Source organism: Lithobates pipiens, unplaced genomic scaffold (assembly GCF_037356315.1).
Source record: "Lithobates pipiens isolate NorthernLeopardFrog02 unplaced genomic scaffold, aLitPip1_a1.2 Scaffold_16, whole genome shotgun sequence".
Classification (NCBI taxonomy): domain Eukaryota; kingdom Metazoa; phylum Chordata; class Amphibia; order Anura; family Ranidae; genus Lithobates; species Lithobates pipiens.
The window spans coordinates 576049056-576068773 of record NW_027507748.1 but is presented as its reverse complement, the minus strand read 5'-3'; the positions used below and the strand labels follow the sequence as shown (position 1 = coordinate 576068773).

Genomic DNA, 19718 nt, shown 5'->3' with positions numbered 1-19718 from the left:
AGAAATGCTGCATTCTGCTTTTGCGTGCGCTGGCAGAGGAGCAATTCCCACTCCCAGAGAAGGATTTGCGGGTACCAATCCAACAGCGCCTGCAAGAAGAGGCCGGTTTGAAGATGTGTTGGTGACTTCGGATATGAGGTCATTCTTTCAGCCGACCCATCGACAGGTGTCATCCGGATCCAGCATCAGGGAACGCCTAGACCGTCAGGTGTCCGACTACATTGGGTTAACGGCCGATGTGGACGCTCTGAGGAGTGATGAACCCCTAGACTACTGGGTGGGCAGGCTTGACCTCTGGCCAGAGCTTGCCCAATTTGCAATCGAACTGTTGGCTTGCCCCTCATCCAGTGTCCTGTCCGAAAGGACGTTCAGCGCAGCAGGGGGGATTGTGACCGATAAGCGTACTCGCCTAGCTCACCACAGTGTTAACTACCTCACATTTCTAAAAATGAATGAGGCATGGATCTCGGAGGAATTCAACACATGTGATCAGTAGACCATGTATATGTCTATAAACAATTTTTGGAATCAAGCACACAGACCTTCTTAATTCATTTGGCTCACTTCCCTGACCCAAAAAAGCACACCGTACTATATGCCCCTACCCTCCTCTTTGAAGAGGTTGAGCGGTGTCATATTTCTACTGGGGCTGCTTATTATGAGGGGTTCCCACCATCCCTGTGCTGTGCTGACTTCCTCCTGGGTGTTCTTATTATGAGGGGCTCCCACCATCCCTGTGCTGTGCTGACTTCCTCCTGGGGGTTCTTATTATGAGGGGATCACACCATCCCTGTGCTGTGCTGACTTCCTCCTGGGGGTTCTTATTATGAGGGGATCACACCATCCCTGTGCTGTGCTGACTTCCTCCTGGGGGTTCTTATTATGAGGGGATCACACCATCCCTGTGCTGTGCTGACTTCCTCCTGGGGCTGCTTACGGTGCTGCTGTCAGCGCTGTATGTCACGGAGCTGCTGTCAGCGCTGTATGTCACGGAGCTGCTGTCAGCGCTGTATGTCACGGAGCTGCTGTCAGCGCTGTATGTCACGGAGCTGCTGTCAGCGCTGTATGTCACGGAGCTGCTGTCAGCGCTGTATGTCACGGAGCTGCTGTCAGCGCTGTATGTCACGGTGCTGCTGTCAGCGCTGTATGTCACGGAGCTGCTGTCAGCGCTGTATGTCACGGAGCTGCTGTCAGCGCTGTATGTCACGGAGCTGCTGTCAGCGCTGTATGTCACGGAGCTGCTGTCAGCGCTGTATGTCACGGAGCTGCTGTCAGCGCTGTATGTCACGGTGCTGCTGTCAGCGCTGTATGTCACGGAGCTGCTGTCAGCGCTGTATGTCACGGAGCTGCTGTCAGTGCTGTATGTCACGGAGCTGCTGTCAGCGCTGTATGTCACGGAGCTGCTGTCAGCGCTGTATGTCACGGAGCTGCTGTCAGCGCTGTATGTCACGGTGCTGCTGTCAGCGCTGTATGTCACGGAGCTGCTGTCAGCGCTGTATGTCACGGAGCTGCTGTCAGCGCTGTATGTCACGGTGCTGCTGTCAGCGCTGTATGTCACGGAGCTGCTGTCAGCGCTGTATGTCACGGAGCTGCTGTCAGCGCTGTATGTCACGGAGCTGCTGTCAGCGCTGTATGTCACGGAGCTGCTGTCAGCGCTGTATGTCACGGAGCTGCTGTCAGCGCTGTATGTCACGGTGCTGATGTCAGTGCTCTGTATTACGGTGCTGCTGTCAGTGCTCTGTATCTCCAGCACCCTCTTGTTTGCCTACCCTGGTCCCTGACCTTCCCTCTCCTCCATTGCCTTCATTAGCTCCATAGTCCTGAATTGTCAGAACAATTTCCCAAATAAAAAAAAAATGCTTGTAGTTATCGATCCCAAATTCACCTCATACATGTATTATGCTATTGTCCAGGTGGTGGGACTACGTGCTACCCCCTAATAATTACCCCGTGGCCGCAAATTCGACCTAAAGGTTTGCGAAATTCGCCTCCCATTGAAGTCAATGGAGCCCGCGGCGAACGGTCGTTTTCGCGAACGTTTGTGCCCGTTCGCGTTTCGCGTTCGCGAAACGTCCCGTCGGAAGTTCGTCCATCACTAGCTATAAGTACTTGAAATAAATAAGTAAATGTATGTGTTTCTAACTTAAAGTTTTCTAGAAAAAGGAAAAATTGAGTAGGCTTTACTTAAACCGATGGTCTATAAACTGGAAAAATTGAGTTGGCTTTACTTAAACCGATGGTCTATAAACTGGAAAAATTGAGTTGGCTTTACTTAAAAATATAGCTCCAGATAAGTTAAGGTATATGTTGCAAACTTAAAACACAAAATAAGTTTAGCTGACAGTACTTAAAAAGCTGGTGCAAATAGTTGCCTCAACTTTTTTGAGTAGACCCACCACAATATTTTTTACAGTGTAGTATTTCTTGCTGTGACCATTTGGGTAAGGGCTGATGATTTATGATACTTGCTGGAATCCATCTGCCCTTAGCTTGGGCAGGAAAAATGCGCTTATTTGAGAAAACCCCTCTTCTCTTCCTGAAGACTCCTGAGATGTATGACATCATTTGTCTTGACCCGAAAACCACCAAGTGACTAAAGAATGTAAATAAAGTTTAAAACAAGTATATATGATACACTTTCCTACCTATTTACTAATGCCAGCAGCACAAGGATTAAAAATAGTCAATGTTGACTGAGAGAGTAAAGTTCCACTTTATGGTCGGGTTCACACATATGCAACTTGGATGCAGGTTTCTCCACATCCAATTCGCATGACAGTAGAGTGTGATCCGCTCTCAATAGAGCCGGTTCACACAGCTCAGTGGCAGCCAATGGAACTTCCGCTTTTCGGAATTCTCCCTCCCTCCGGTGTTGCATTTGGCATCTTTCAGGGGGGAATGGGGAGCAGATACCTGTATAATCCAGGTAATTGCTCCCACTTCCGGGCATAGATAGCTGCAGTATCCGCGGATATCTAGGCTATATCCGGCGTCTCCTCCGCCTCCCCCACTGTCTTCTTGGAGACACACAGGTCCCAGAAGACAACAGGGACCAGTGGAATCGCGCAGCACAGCTCGCGCATGAGCAATAGGCAACTACGCTGTGAAGCCGCAAGGCTTCACTTTCTGATTCTCTTACCGAAGATGGCGAGGCCTCCACCCGAGAGCGCAAAAGACATATCGGCTTCGGGTGCTGACATCGTGGGCAACCTAGACAAAGTGTCCATATTTTAAAAGTCAGCAGCTGTATTATTTGTAGCTGCTGACTTTAAACTTTTGACTTTTGGTTCCAATTCAGGTGTGAATTCAGGCAAAAATTCTGACCTGATTCGCACCCGACTCTTTTTTTTTCTTATTTAAGTTTCATAATTTACTAATAACAAGAATACAAGGGTGGGGTACATCACACAATATTATACAAGATAGCATACATTTGTGAAAATCAAAATATAAGAGCGCTACCCAATGCTAACACATCATTATCACAGTGCAATAATATAATCATGATAACAATAAACAATAACTAATTTAAGTCTATAAAAAGTTCATAAAGTTTCATTGTGCAGTATAGGCTGGCTAGGCTAGGAAAAGGCTAGGAAAAGAAAACGAATGCAGCCACCACATCCTATGATTGTTGAGCTGCAATATATTACATTTTGGTTTTAGGTTTAATATACTGTATAAAAAATAATATATAGAAAATTAAAGGTGCCATGCAACCAAACAAACATAGTCATATGTGGTTATATGAGTGGAGGAGCATGCTCGTTCAGGACAAAAAAATAGGGGACCAGACAAACGATAGGGTAAAAAAATGAAAGGGATAGTTAAATAGTTAGTAAGGTTGAATAAAGACACCAGTCCATCCAGTTCAACCTGAGTGAGTGTCTAAAATTGTCCCTATCCCTGTACATTGCACACTCACATTGGTCCCTACCCTCAAGAAGCCCATTGATCCCTACCCTCAAGGGATGGGAAAGGGAGAAATATTCTGGAGGGGGGTAGGGATCCTCAGTAAAATGGCTTTAGCTGGATTCAGCTGCAGAGGGCAAAAGGTGAAGGAGGGATGGAAGCAGGACATGACCAAGACATATTTCAGTTTGCGTTGAGTATAGAATGATTAGACCAAGTGTCAGTTTACATTTTGCTGTCTATGTCTCCTGCTGGGGAGATTTCTTTTTACTTCCTGTCCTGGAGAAGCAACAGGAAGTGAGAGGAAATCTCTACATTGTACATGAACTCTCTGCTTAGGCTGCATTCACACCTGAGCGTATCGTTTTCAGGCAGAAAGTTGCACGAATTTGCAGCAATTTTTACAGTGATTTTTGCTGCAATTTTGCTGCAATTTTGTACAGGTCAAAAGTTCACCAACGTAGAAAGCATAAAAACGCCCAAATCTGCCCGACTTGAGCTACAAAATAAACTCCAGAACTTTTTGGAGCTTCAGGCGTTTGGCTTCAGGCGCTTTGGAGTGGAGATGTGAACCATCTCCATAGAGAATAATTGTTTTTTTTCTTCTCCAGTGCTTTGTAGCTTCAAGCTACAAAACGCTGAGGTGTGAATGGGGCCTTAGACAGTTGTCTCTGAAAGTGCATCCCATTGGGAAATTTACACTCACTTTCTGTCTTGGGGTCAATGGTCAGGCAGACAAACAGAAAGGGCAGATCTAACTAACCAGCATACAGGTAGCAATCAAAACATGATAGAGCTCTAATACTTCCTCCTGTATTCAAAATGTATAGAAAAAAAGTTTAGCAGTATATACACATTAACCACTTCAGCCCCGGAAGATTTGGCTGCTCAATGACCAGGCCATTTTTTGTGATTCGGCACTGTGTCTCTTTAACTGATAATTGTGCGGTCGTACAGCTCTGTACCCAAACAAAATTTACGTCCTTTTTTTCTCACAAATAGAACTTTCATTTGATGTATTTGATCATCTCTGCAGTTTTTTATTTTTTGCGCTATAAACAATAAAAGAGCGTAAATTTTGAAAAAAAAAAACAATGTTTTGTACTTTTTGCTATAATAAATATCCCAATTTTTTTTTAAAAAAAAGCTATTTTTTCTCAGTTTAGGCTGATACGTATTTTTCTACATATTTTTGGTAAAAATAATCGCAATAAGCGTATATTGATTGGTTTGTGCAAAAGTTATAGCATCTACAAAATAGGGGATAGATTTATAGCATTTTTTTATTAGTAGTAATGGCACCGATCTGCGATCGTGACTGTGACATTATGGCAGACGCATTGGAAGGGGTTAACACTAGGAGGCGATCAAGGGGTTAACTGTGCTCCCTGGGAGGTGATTCTAATTTTTATTAGTAATGGCGGCGATCTGCGATTTTTATCGTGACTGTGACATTATGGCAGACACATTGGACAATTTTGACACATTTTTGGGACCATTGGCATTTATACAGCGATCAGTGCTAAAATAAATGCATTGATTACTGTAAAAATGACACTGGCGGTGAAGGGGTTAACACTAGGGGGCGATCAAGGGGTTAACTGTTTACACACACTCGTCCCTGTTCTGTGTCTCCTGCTCACAGTCGCTCGTGGCAGGTGGTCATAGTGACCATCAGCCACGAGCATCGGCACTACCGCTGTGCAGCAGGCATACACTCGCCTGCTATCCCGATCCCATAGCTACGACAGTTTGCGGGATCGTGCCGACCTGCAGCTGTAAAATGGCGCCGGCTGGTTGGCAAGCAGTTAAAGTATCTTATTGTGTACATCTTTATCTGCAATAAATACCACAAGTACAAATCATCAGACTTCTTTATATATCTAGGTTTTTTGTAGTTTAAACTAAACTTGTACCAGTTATTATTTGGACATCTACCCTTCCTGATTAGTACCATTATAGCACATGCTTCCCTTCTCTCATCTTCATCTACACTTCTAATAGCAGAGACATGCTTCTGCAAAATTCACAGTTCAACTGTAATTTGCAGGATTTTCTGTAGAAGAAAATGGTCAGATAATGGCAACTCAGAGCTGAAGATAAGAGCATTTCATCAAGAGGGTTTTATCTATGATTTCAGTATCTAGAAATGAATAGGATTTCCTATTTTGACTTTATGTTTTTCGCAACCATCGGTCTAAACGATCTTGTTTTAGGGATCATACTGACATACAGTATCTCACAAAAGTGAGTACACCCCTCACATTTTTGTAAATATTTTATTCTATCTTTTCATCTGACAACACTGAAGAAATTACACTTTGCTACAATGTAAAGTAGTGAGTGTGCGGCTTGTATAACAGTGTAAATTTGCTGTTCCCTCAAAATAACTCAACATACAGCCATGAATGTCTAAACCGCTAGACAACAAAAGTGAATACACCCCTAAATGAAAATGCACAAATTGCGCCCAATTAGCCATTTTCCCTCCCTGGTGTCATGTTATATGTTAGTGTTACAAGGTTTCAGGTGTGAATGGGGAGTGGGTGTGTTAAATTTGGTGTTATCGCTCTCACTGTCTCATACTGGTCACTGGAAGTTCAATATGGCACCTCATGGCAAGGAACTCTCGGAGGATCTGAAATAAAGAATTGTTGCTCTACATAAAGATGGTGTAGGCTATAAGAAGATTGCCAAGATGCTGAAACTGAGCTGCAGCATTGTGGCCAAGACTATACAGCGCTTTAACAGGACAGGTTCCACTCAGAACAGGCCTTGCCATGGTCAACCAAAGAAGTTGAGTGCACTTGCTCAGCGTCATATCCAGAACATGTCTTTGGGAAATAGACCTATGAATGCTGCCAGCATTGCTGCAGAGGTTGAAGGGGTGGGGGTCAGTCTGTCAGTGCTCAGGCCATACGCCGCAAACTCAATCAAATTGGTCTGCATGGCTATCATCCCAGAAGGAAGCCTATTCTAAAGATGATGCACAAGAAAGCCTGCAAACAGTTTGCTGAATACAAGCAGACTAAGGACATGGATTACTGGAACCAAATCCTGTTGTCTGATGAGACCAAGATAAACTTATTTGGTTTAGATGGTGTCAAACGTGTGTGGTGGCAACCAGGTGAGGAGGAGTACAAGTGTGTCTTGCCTACAGTCAAGCATGGTGGTGAGAGTGTCATGGCCTGGGGCTGCATGAGTGCTGCTGGCACTGGGGAGCAAAAGTTCATTGAGGGAACCATTAATGGCAACATGTACTATGACATACTGGGGCAAAGCATGATCCCCTCCCTTCGGAGAATGGGCCGCAGGGCAGTATTCCAACATGATAACGACCACAAACACACCTCCAAGATGACCACTGCCTTGCTAAAGAAGCTGAGGGTAAAGGAGATGGATTGGCCAAGCATGTCTCCAGACCTAAACCCTGTTGAGCATCTGTGGGGCATCCTCAACTGGAAAGTGGAGGAGCGCAAGGTCTCTAACATCCACCAGCTCCTTGATGTCATCATGGAGGAGTGGAAGAGGACTGGCAGCCTGTGAAGCTCAGGTGAACTCCATGCTCAAGAGGGTTAAGACAGTGCTGGAAAATAATGGTGGTCACACAAAATATTGACACTTTGGGCCCAATTTTAACATTTTCTCTTAGGTGTGCACTCACTTTTGTTGCCATTGGTTTAGACATTAATGGCTGTGTGTTGAGTTACAGCAAATTTACACTGTTATACAAGCTGTACACTCACTACTTTACATTGTAGCAAAGTGTCATTTCTTCAGTGTTGCCACATGAAAAGATATATTAAAATATTTACAAAAATGTGAGGGGTGCACTGACTTTTGTGAGATACTGTATATCATATACACTGATATTGACATACATTATATTCACTGATCATAATATGATTGGTTTAACTGATGAGTACTAGAGGGACTATTATAAAAATCTATTTTTGCCCATAGCTAGCAAGTTCCCATCTGTCAGTTTCTAGTCATACCCTTTGCATGCATCACTCCCATGGTACTATGAGCTACGGTGTGCAGGTAATCAGATTTTATGTGTCATCAGCTAACATATTTGGTTGTAAAGGTTGTAAAGGCAGAAGATGTCTTATCTTAATGCATTCTATACATTAAGATAAAAAGCCTTCTGTGTGCAGCAGCCTCCCTCAGCCCCCCTAATACTTACCTGAGACCCATCTCTATCCAGTTATGTGCACGAGTGCCTCAGCCATCAGGAAAGAGAGGGGGTGGGGCCGTACCACAGCTACATGTCTGAATGGATAAATGAGTTTGGAGTGGAGGAACTTGACTGGCCTGCACAGAGTGCTGACCTCAACCCAATAAAACACCTTTGGGATGAATTAGAGTGCAGACTGCGAGCCAGGCCTTCCCTCCAACATCATTGCCTGACCTCACAAATGCGCTTCTGGACAAATGGTCAAACATTCCCATAGACACACTCCTAAACATTGTGGACAGCCTTCCCAGAAGAGTTGAAGCTGTTATAGCTGCGAAGGGTGGGCCAGCTCAAGATTGAACCCTACTGACTAAGACTGGGATGTCATTAAAATTCCTCTGTGTGTAAAGCTAGGCGTCCCGATACTTTTACTAATATAGTATATATATATATATATATATATATATATATATATATATATATATATATATATATATATATATATTCATATAGTATATATATTTTCAACTAAACTTGTGCATGTTGGTTACAGCCAGATAAACAGAACATAAAAGCAACTTTTTATTACTATCACTTAAAGTGATTATAATAAAAAGTGGAATAAGAGGAAGTAAACTTAGGGGGGTCTTCCCCCCTTTTTTTTCTTTCCTGCAAAGTAAATGCATAATGTGTCAGTATGCATGGCATACTAGCACATTATGTAACACTTAGCTGCAAACAAAGCCTGTGTCGTCCCCACTGCAGGCCACATCCATCTTCGCCAATCTTCCTTCCGGGGCCACTGATTCCTGCTGTGTGACTGACTGGAGCTGTGTGACGTCACTCCCGCATATGTGGTCACGGCACACGCTCCTGAAGAAACGGCACAGGTGGCCACTCCTTCAGAGCGCATGCTCCGATGACATCATCGGTGCAGTATACAGTAAATATCTCCTAAACGGCGCACGTTTAGGAGATATTTACAGTACTTACAGGTAAGCCTTATTCTAGGCTTACCTATAGGTACAAATCATACTGGAGGGCATACAACCTTTAAAAAAGTAAACAGTATAATAAACACATCAAGAAGATAAAAAAAATCAGCCCATCACCTACCTATCTAATAGAATATCTAATATAGCTACTTAAAGGCAACAATGCCTGATATTAAAATCCTATATATATATATATATATATATATATATATAGATAATATATATATATATATATATATATATATATATATATATATAGATATAGAGAGAGAGAGAGAGAGAGAGAGAGAGAGAGAGAGGCAGCTGTAAAGGGTGTACTGACCAATTTGTCTATATTCAATAGTGCAACAATCAACTACCTATGATTTAACGTATCTTTCTTTTTCAGGTCCAAAGTGAACATGGCAGCACCTTCAGAACAATCCAATGTGGAAGAGCATAGGACCATAATCAAGTTTCTGTTTCTCAAAGGGAAAGGTGCGACGTTGATCCATGATGAAATGTCACAAACTTTGCGTGACAGTTAAACGTTAGGTTGTCAACTTTAAAACTGGCTATTTTAGTGTTGAAAGTGAGAAACCCAGGGGAAGGCCTGTTTCTGTCTCTGTGCCTGCAAATGTGAACACCACCCATGGCATGATCATGGAGGACCTCCAATTAACAGCCAAAAGTATTGCTACATATCTGGGAATATCACGTTAGAGAGTTGGTGCCATTAGCCACAACCACTTGGAAGTGAGAAAGCTTGCATGCAGCAAAGTGGATCCCAAAACTTTTGACAACCAAACAAACGAGGAAACATGTAGAGACATTGGTGACTTTTTTGGAACATTTTCCAAGAAATTAGTCAGATTTTCTGGAAAACCTGGTAACTGGAGATGAGACATGAATCTACTGGTATGATCCTGAGACAAAGGAACAGTCTAAGGAATAGAGGCACAGTGGTTCCCCCAGGCCAAAGAAGGTCTGTGAGCAGAAGCAAATGGCAGTAGTTTTTTGGGATAAGAGGGGAGTTTTGCTGGTGGACTACCTCCAAAAGGGTTCAACCATCAATGCAAATATTACTGTGCTTTATTAAAAAAGTTGAGGCACAATATCAAGGAAAAAAATGTAGAGGAAATCCCTCCAAAGGTGTCATCCTGTTGCATGACCATGCCTCATCAGACACTGCAGGTGAAACAATGGCAAAACTGACCTCCTTAGGCTTTCAAGCGATGCCCCATCCACTCTTTTCGCCCAACATGGCTCATTCTGACTATCATCTGTTCCCCAATCTCAAAAAACACCTAAAGGGACAATACAAGTAAGGTACTAGTGCGCACAACCCCAAAAAAAATAATCTTAAAAATACCTACTCTAATAATCAATATCAAAGGAAGCTGCCAACATAAATAATGTTCTCCACACTATCTAATCAAATGCATATAAAAGTATGTAGCGCTACCTTTTTAAATAAAATGCCTAACAAGTGAAATAAATGACTAACTGTAATCAAAATAAATGTGCAAATAACAAAATACTGTGCTTCCATACACATGCACAATACAATTGTGTATAATATCTGCAAAATCACCTCCAAAGTGATACATAAAAATCGCTTAGAATGTGCAAAAATCGCAAAATACTGTGTAACTCAATCACAATAAAAATTATCTACAAAAGAGAAGAAAAATGTCCATATAGAGATATAAATATTCAAACTAATGTTCCAGTGCTTGTTCAATGAACTCAATATCCAGACGTGATGAAGTGTATAAAAATCATGCCGTGTAAACACAGATGAAAACGTGCTTCACAAAAATATGTGGGACAGTCCACCTTCAGTGCTCCACCAGTGCACCCCCCGTTTCCCCCAGCCTCTCACCTCTATATAAGACCCCTCAGGGTCAGACACATATGTAGGGGAAATTGCTGATATGGCTCCTTTCCAGTAGTTCAGCCTCACAAAGTATTCCAATACCAACGATCATAGGGGAAGAAAGGGGACTCTCATGTGTAGAAACGTAGCATTTATTAAAAATAACATAAATATCCACTCACATGAAATTTCGAATCTCGCGCTTGTAAACAGCGCTACATACTTATATGCACCTAAAGGGACAATGATTTTGGAGTGTTCCGGAGGCAGCTAATGCTGCAAATGAGTGGTTACACCAGCAGTCGGAAGAATTTTATTTGCAGGGACTTAAGAAGCTGCAGGACAGATGTCGCAAGTACATTGACTTCCAGGGGGAATATGTAGAATACTGTGGCAGTTACAGCTTCCTATCTCCATTTTTTTCTGGGTAAGGCTCAATGGGTGCTGGATCGAGACAAATATGTGATTAGGCCTTTTTAATGATTACTTTGGAAGTTATTGTCCTTTTATTATGCTGTTTACCTTTTAAGCCATATTACCAAAAAGGTGATTTTATCTTTATGTTAGTTGTGTTTACTGAGGTACCTAAAACTTTCATTCTTTGTTTTTTATTTTTTATATTTTTGTGACTACCTTTGATGTGCTACCTTCACTTACTAACCCATAGTCCCAGGATCCTGCTGCTGACCGATCATCCAGAGAGTCCTGGAGCAGAAGGAGAGAAAAGGATAAGCGTAGGGACGGCATGACAGGTGTGGACAGCACAGTCATGCTTGTAGGGAAAAATTATTTGTCTCCTTTAAGAAAAGGGGAGTGGCCGGAGCAGGGGAGGCGCTCGGGTTCGAAAACTAGTAGGCAGGAGAGGGAGTGACGTCAGTAGAAAGCGGCGGAGGAAAAGATTCCCACCCACCCTCCCGAGTATGGTTGATTGTAATAGGAGCTGTACGGACAGCCCATGGCAGTGGTTGGATCTTTGAAGGAGGAGAATATGGATGTTATATGCATATATAACATGGTTGGTACCCATCCGTGGTATGGGGGTTAACATGGTTGGTACCCATCTGTGGTATGGGGTTAGCATGGTTGGTACCCATCTGTGGTATGGGGTTAACATGGTAGGTACCCATTAGTGGTATGGGGTTAACATGGTTGGTACCCATCTGTGGTATGGGGTTTAACATGGTTGGTACCCATCGGTGGTATGGGGTTAACATGGTTGGTACCTATCTGTGGTATGGGGATAACATGGTTGGTACCCATCTGTGGATGGGGTTATCAGGTACCTTCTGGTTAACAAGGGGTTAGCCTGGAAGGGGTAAAAGGTGGGTCACTGCAAAAGTTGAGTACCGTCTCCGGGTCCGGGGGTTTGCGACTGGAGGCCTAAAGTAAAAGAAGTTTGTTGCAGTGACCAGTGGGGTGGGGTTCCCCTCTAAAACCCCAAAAGTACAAAAAGTTGGTTAAGAGTTATTTAAAATGTTGTTTATTTAATCTCAAAGTAAATGTTAATAAAAGGCCATCAAGGCCATTTAATCCAAAATATTGTCATGTCATTTGTGAAGGGATTTGGAGGGGGGTTAGATATTATGGTTAACGGGTGGATGAAGTGACTGTGGGTTAGGTCCTTCACATGTCATGTGAAATGAGAAAGTCAGGGGAGAAGAACTGCAGATGGGCACAATGCTGGATCAATAACAGGACTCAGGTTCCAGTGACCTCCAAAAATGCTTCTTGGTAAGACTGTTCTGGTTTAGGATCCCAAACAAGCAAGCTGGAGCTCCCTCATTCATCTCTTCTAGAAACTCTGATTGTTGCTGACCATTGAAGCAGAAGTAGAAGATTACTAGACAGTAGTCTATCTTTAAAACAGAAGGGCCTAGTAGTGAATGGTAACATATTTATAGCTTTGAAAAGAGCAAGGAATGGTTAAAACCCGTCAAGTTTCTTGGTCTCTATGTAACATTGGGGAGATTTTGCTTCACTTCTTGTCTCAGAGACACAACAGGAATTTACATATTATAAAGGGAATTCTCTCTTAGATAGAAGTTACCAAAACAAGTGTCCTTAATGATCACTAGGACAAATAAAAAGGATGAATCTCTCTAGAAGAGACTCAGACATCACTAAAAACCTGATGTATGTTCTAGCTTTTTCCTACTCTATCAAGAATTTTTTTTTTTGGCTCTTACAGATATTAAAGATCCCTTGTGACATTTCATGTTTATTTCCCCATTTAACACAAAAAATGTTTTTCCTGTAAATAAGGCAAGAGAATAACAATAGTAAATAGCCAACTTACCAGACAACACCACCGTAATCTGAATTTGTATCATATAGAATTTGGAAAAGGCTAAGCTTTTTACAATTATACCTACGTAAGTGAAAGCTGGTGTAGTACCCCTTTTAAAGAGACCCCTCCCCTGGTCGAAGTTGTGGGTGGAGTTTGTACCCCTTTATATTCTTGTGTGTCCAGGGTTCTGGGCAGAAGGAGTATGAGAACAGACTACCCCTGACTTACACCATGTGGCATACCTCCCAACCTTTGAAATTCAGAATTAGTGACACTGGAGGAAGTGATTTGCGCATAGCATGCTGTGGCAAAATATGGGTGTGGCTAAATTCTTCACAGTGGGAGGGGCTTAATGAGTGTGGTTAAACAAAATCTGGACAGGGGTCAGCTGGGTGGAGAGCAGGGGTTTAATAGGGAAGAAGACAGGAGTCAGCAGGGTGGAGGACAGGAATCAGTATGGCAGAGAAGGTTCTGCAGTGCGGTGTACAGGGGTCAGCAGGGTGGAGAAGAGGGATGACAAGGTACCTTTAGGCTGACAGCAGGTAGCTTCAGCGATCAGTGGGCAGGGCTCATGGACAAGGAGGTGAGAGGGAAGTGAGCGAGGTAGCTGGCTAGTTGCATGAGCCCCGCGAGTCCTATGCATAACTGCGCAAGTGTCTGGGGGGCATGTCTGTGCAGGAAAGCATCACAGACAAGGAGGAGGCGGAATCAGCCGCTGTGAGCTGTGTATGTGTGAGGCAGCCGGTATCTCTGCACAGCTATGCTTGCAGCGTGAGGGACACCAGCCACCCCGCACAAGCCACAGGGTGGGTGTTACTCGTGCCCGTGCTAGTGCATGCTTGTGGGCAAGCCACTGGAGCCAAGTGCTGGAACCTGTTCCAGCACTTAGTTTCACTCTGGGACAAAGCCTTCATTTGCCAGGACATGCATAAATTACCGGGACAGTCCCGGCAAATCCGGGATGGTTGCAAGGAATGTATTACATATTTATGGGAAGAGCTGTTCATTTTTGACCCCCATGTTTTAAAATGGCCCATTAAAACAACAATAGGAACGCGTACTTCTCTGGCAGGAAGTGAGTAAAATGTTTACTCTCTTGAAAAGCTCAGGCACTGTTGCTATCTGACACATTTATGTCTGTCAGATGCCTAGTCCACCACTAGGCACTGTGATTCCTCTTACTGGCTCTTAAGTCACTACTGTAGCCTGCAATAATGTAGCCACAGCACCAGGAGTGCTTTAATAGAGTACAGATTTTACCTACTGCCCACCAAAGAGGTAAATATTCCTTTACTGCTTTTACAGGTTGGATTTTATTTTTATTTTTTGTATACTAGTGACGGGTTTGAATTGAGCTTTGTCAGATGTTGTGTGCACTGAGTTATTCAGTTTGATGTAACACATCTACACTGGATGGGAGTTAGTACTTGTTTGACAATTGGGAAAAACCTGTACCTGTATGTTCAGGTTCTGCTACTGACTCATAGCCTATAATTACCTTTGTGATGTAGTAAACCTTCTTCAGAAAGAGTTTCCACAGAAGAGCTGCATGAAAATAAGAATTAATTGTTTTAAAAATCTTTATGAAATATAACATATATTTAGAAAAAACATTCTTGCCCATATTTTATCAGGTACAGATAAATAATTATTATTAAAAAATAATTATAAATATATATATAAAATATATATATATAATAATATAAAAATATTATAATTAAAAAAAAAAATTGTCTCTGTTTTTAAAGTGGTACTGAACTGTATCTCAGCATGATAAACTAAAACACGATATTTATTTCATTTTTAATATTCAAAGCAAACTCACCCATCCATCCCTCCATGCTTTATTTCTTTGAGAAATCACTTTGAAAAACACCCCCTAGCATTTCTAGCTGTAGCCATCTTGAGTAAGGGCAGATGATCGATATAGCATTAACTTCCTGGAATTCATCTACCCTTAGCTCAAGCATGCAAGCAAGACAGTGTGCTGAGCTGATAAAGCCCCTCGTCCAGATGAAATAAAATAAATGCCCATGAAGACTCCTGGGATGTTAAACATAATTTTGTCCTAGGCCAGAAACCAGGAAGCAATTGCAGAAATTAAAAAAACAAAATGTTTAAAACTAAAGGGAAATATGTTGTACTTTCCTAACTATTTACCAAGGATAGCAGCAAAAGGTTTAAAGTAGTTAAAGGGGTCCTAAAGGCAGACGTTTTTTTACCTTTCATTCTCTGCATTAACCACTGCACTATTTTAACTAGTAATTGCGCAGTCATGGAATGCTGTACACAAATGAAATGTATATATATTTTTTTTACTCAAATAGAGCTTTCTTTTAGTGGTATTTGATCACCACTGTTTTTTTTTTCTTTCTATAAACGAAAAAAGACAGAACATTTTAAAAATATAATTTTTTTACTTTCTGCTACAAAAGATATGCAATAAAATATGTAAGAAATCAAATTTCTTCATAAATGTAAGTAAAAATGTGATTTGCTACATGTCTTTGGTAAAAAAAAAAAATCCCAATAAGTGCCTCTTGATTGGTTTGCTTGAGTTATAGCATCTACAAATTATGGTATACTGTATATAATGTATTTTTTTTAATATACTACTAATGGTGATGATCAGCGACTTATAATGGGACTGTGATAGTGCAGTGAGCAATATGACACTAACTGATGCTGGGTGGGAACTGACTAACTGCTACTGACATCACCAGTTACACTTAGGCCGGCCATACACAGTTCAAATATCAGTCAGTTCAGCAGAAACCCCCCGTGATTCAAACCATTAATGGGCAGGCTGAATGTACCAAGTTGATTGATTGATCAACTTGGGTACAACCAGCCTGCTGGATTCGCTTCCAATTATCGCAAGCAGCTGCTATAACTGCTAATGATCATCACTGTCCAGTGGGGACGGCTTCTCCCACCAGGAGAAGACAATTGCCCGGCAGGAGGAATTCCCCTGTCAACACTCCTGTGTTGATGGGGAAATTGAGCCAAATTCATGCTGTCTATGGCCTGCCTAATACAATAATCAGAGATAATACTATACACTGTCATAGCTACCAACTGTCCCTGATTTCGAGGGACTGTCACTGATAGGGATGAGCTTCGTGTTCGAGTCGAACGTACGTTCGACTCGAACATTGGCTGTTCGGCTGTTCGGCCGTTCGGCGAATTCCGAACGTTTTGGCCGTTCGCGTCAAAATTCGAGTGACGCGCGCGTGGACCACAATGCACTGCGGTGGCGCAGTGCATTGCTGCCCCATGATTGGCCAAGCATGCACTGTGACCCCGCATGCTTGGCCAATCGCAGCGCCGGCAGCGAGGAGAGCCATGATTGGCCACAGGCATCCTGCCTGTGGCCAATCATAGCTCAGGCTGTGTAGTGCACGCCCCACACTATATAAGGCCGCCTTTGAGGCGGCCTCGTGTAGTGTGTTACTTAGCATCTGAAGCAGTGGGTGTTCTGTGTACCTTCAACACAGTACACACCGATCGTTTTTGGCTGATTTCCTATCTTGCTGCTGTGCTGTGTAGTGGTTGTTGTCTGTGCCCTGACTGCAGTATACACCACTATATTCACCTCACCTATATAGCTAGTGATCTAGCTTTAACCACCTTCAGACCGGACCATTTTGCTGGTAAATGACCAGAGGTCTTTTTACAATTTGGCACTGCGCTGCTTTAACTGGTAATTGCGCGGTCATGCAATGTTGTACCCAAACAAAATTTGCGTCCTTTTCTTCCCACAAATAGAGCTTTCTTTTGATGGTATTTGATTGCCTCTGCGATTTTTATTTTTTGCGATATAAACGTAAAAAGACCGCAAATTTTGAAAAAAAATGATATTTTCTACTTTTTGTTATTAGAAAAATCCAATAAACTCAATTTTAGTCATACATTTAGGCCAAAATGTATTCAGCCACATGTCTTTGGTAAAAAAAAAGTCAATAATTGTATATTTATTAGACATGTGCATTCGTTTTCGTCCGAATGCATTTTCGTCCGAATTTCAGCTATTTTCGTTTTCGTTTTGACAAACGATAACGAAAGCACAAAATCCGAAAAACAAAAGATCCGACATAAATAAATGCTTTATTTTCGTTTTCATTGTTACAACAGTTCGATATAGAATAGGAGATTCGACATGACTCTGACGATAACAATCTGTCTATAGAACCTGTGGTCGAATGTGCTTAACCTTACCTCTATTAGTCCAAGATTATATAGAGAAAATATTCGACAGAGAAAAAAGATTTGACAGAGAGAAAAGATTCTGCAAGTTACTGTCCTAAAAAGTGTTTGGGGACCCGGGTCCTGCCCCAGGGGACATGTATCAATGCAAAAAAAAGTTTTAAAAACGGCCGTTTTTTCGGGAGCAGTGATTTTAATAATGATTAAAGTGAAACAATAAAAGTGTAATATTCCTTTAAATTTTGTAGGGGGGGGGGTTGTCTATAGTATGCCTGTGAAGGGGCGCATGTTTCCCGTGCTTAGAATTGTCCCTGCACAAAGTGTCATTTATGCAGGAAAAAAAGTCCTTTAAAATCACTCGCAGCTATTATGAATTGTCGGCTCCCGTAATACAGAGAACACTCATTGAAAGTCATTGATAAAAAAATAAATAAATAAATAAAAAAAAAAGCGTGGGGGTCCCCCAAATTCAATTTCCAGGCCCTTCAGGTCTGGTATGGATATTAAGGGGAACCCTGCCTCAAATTTAAGAAAAAATTTGACGTGGGGTTCCCCCTAAATATCCATAACCAGACCCTTCAGGTCTGGTATGGATATTAAGGGGAACCCCGCATCAAATTTAAAAAAAATTTGACATGGGGTTCCCCCTAAAAATCCATACCAGACCCTTTATCCGAGCACGCAACCTGGCAGGCCGCAGGAAAAGAGGGGGGGACGAGAGAGCGGCCCCCCCTCCCTCCTGAACCGTACCAGGCCACATGCCCTCAACATTGGGAGGATGCTTTGGGGGTCCGTGACCCCTCAAAGCACCTTGTCCCCATGTTGATGAGGACAAGGGCCTCATCCCCACAACCCTGGCCGGTGGTTGTGGAGGTCTGCGGGCGGGGGGCTTATCAGAATCTGGAAGCCCCCTTTAAGAAGGGGACCCCCAGATCCCGGCCCCCCCCTGTTTGAAATGGTAAGGGGGTACAAAAGTACCCCTACCATTTCACAAAGAAAGTGTAAAAAATGGTTAAATAAAACAAACACACTTTTGAAAAATTCCTTTATTAAAAATAAAAAAAAAGATTCCAGCGGCGGTAATCCACTCTTGCTATCCAGCGACGGACGATCAGCTCTCCATCGATGTCTAATGTCATCCAGCGCAGCGCAGCATCCTTCTTCTGTCTCCGTGGAGGAGACACTACAGACATTCCGGCGGCTTGACGTTTCTTATATAGGGTGGGCGGGGCCACCCGTCACCTGACCCCGCCCCCCTCTGACGCAAGGGGAAACCCGGGGTTCCCTGTGACGTAGGGGTGACCCGCACCCCTCTGATGTAACACAGGCAGGTTTCCGTTACATCAGAGGGGGGCGGGGTCACCCATACGTCACGGGGAACCCCGGGTTTCACCTTGCGTCAGAGGGGGGCGGGGTCAGGTGACGGGTGGCCCCGCCCTCCGTATATAAGAAACGTCAGCGCCGGAATGCCTCCAGTGTCTCCGTGGAGGAGACAGAAGAAGGATGCTGCGCTGCGCTGGATGACATTAGACATCGATGGAGAGCTGACCGTCCGTCGCTGGATAGCAAGAGTGGATTACCGCCGCTGGAATCTTTTTTTTTATTTTTAATAAAGGAATTTTTAAAAAGTGTGTTTGTTTTATTTAAACATTTTTTACACTTTCTTTGTGAAATGGTAGGGGTACTTTTGTACCCCCTTACCATTTCAAACAGGGGGGGGCCGGAATCTGGGGGTCCCCTTGTTAAAGGGGGCTTCCAGATTCTGATAAGCCCCCCGCCCGCAGACCTCCACAACCACCGGCCAGGGTTGTGGGGATGAGGCCCTTGTCCTCATCAACATGGGGACAAGGTGCTTTGAGGGGTCACGGACCCCCAAAGCATCCTCCCAATGTTGAGGGCATGTGGCCTGGTACGGTTCAGGAGGGAGGGGGGGCCGCTCTCTCGTCCCCCCCTCTTTTCCTGCGGCCTGCCAGGTTGCGTGCTCGGATAAAGGGTCTGGTATGGATTTTTAGGGGGAACCCCACGTCAATTTTTTTTTTAATTTGACGCGGGGTTCCCCTTAATATCCAGACCAGACCTGAAGGGTCTGGTTATGGATATTTAGGGGGAACCCCACGTCAAATTTTTTCTTAAATTTGAGGCAGGGTTCTCCTTAATATCCATACCAGACCTGAAGGGCCTGGTAATTGAATTTGGGGGACCCCCACGCTTTTTTATTTATTTATTTATTTATTTATTTTTTTTTTTATCAATGACTTTCAATGAGTGTTCTCTGTATTA

At 43.1% G+C, this 19718-nt stretch overlaps 1 protein-coding gene across 1 annotated transcript in view; it reads right to left on the bottom strand.

The window, feature by feature from the left end:
• TESPA1 (thymocyte expressed, positive selection associated 1) overlaps positions 1 to 19718 on the bottom strand; it is an 89116-nt gene that overhangs the window by 36570 nt on the left and 32828 nt on the right. Inside the window, exon 4 of the mRNA XM_077483771.1 lies at positions 14731 to 14777. Within this exon, the coding sequence (XP_077339897.1) occupies positions 14731 to 14777 (47 nt within the window). The remainder of the gene's footprint in view (positions 1 to 14730; positions 14778 to 19718) is intronic.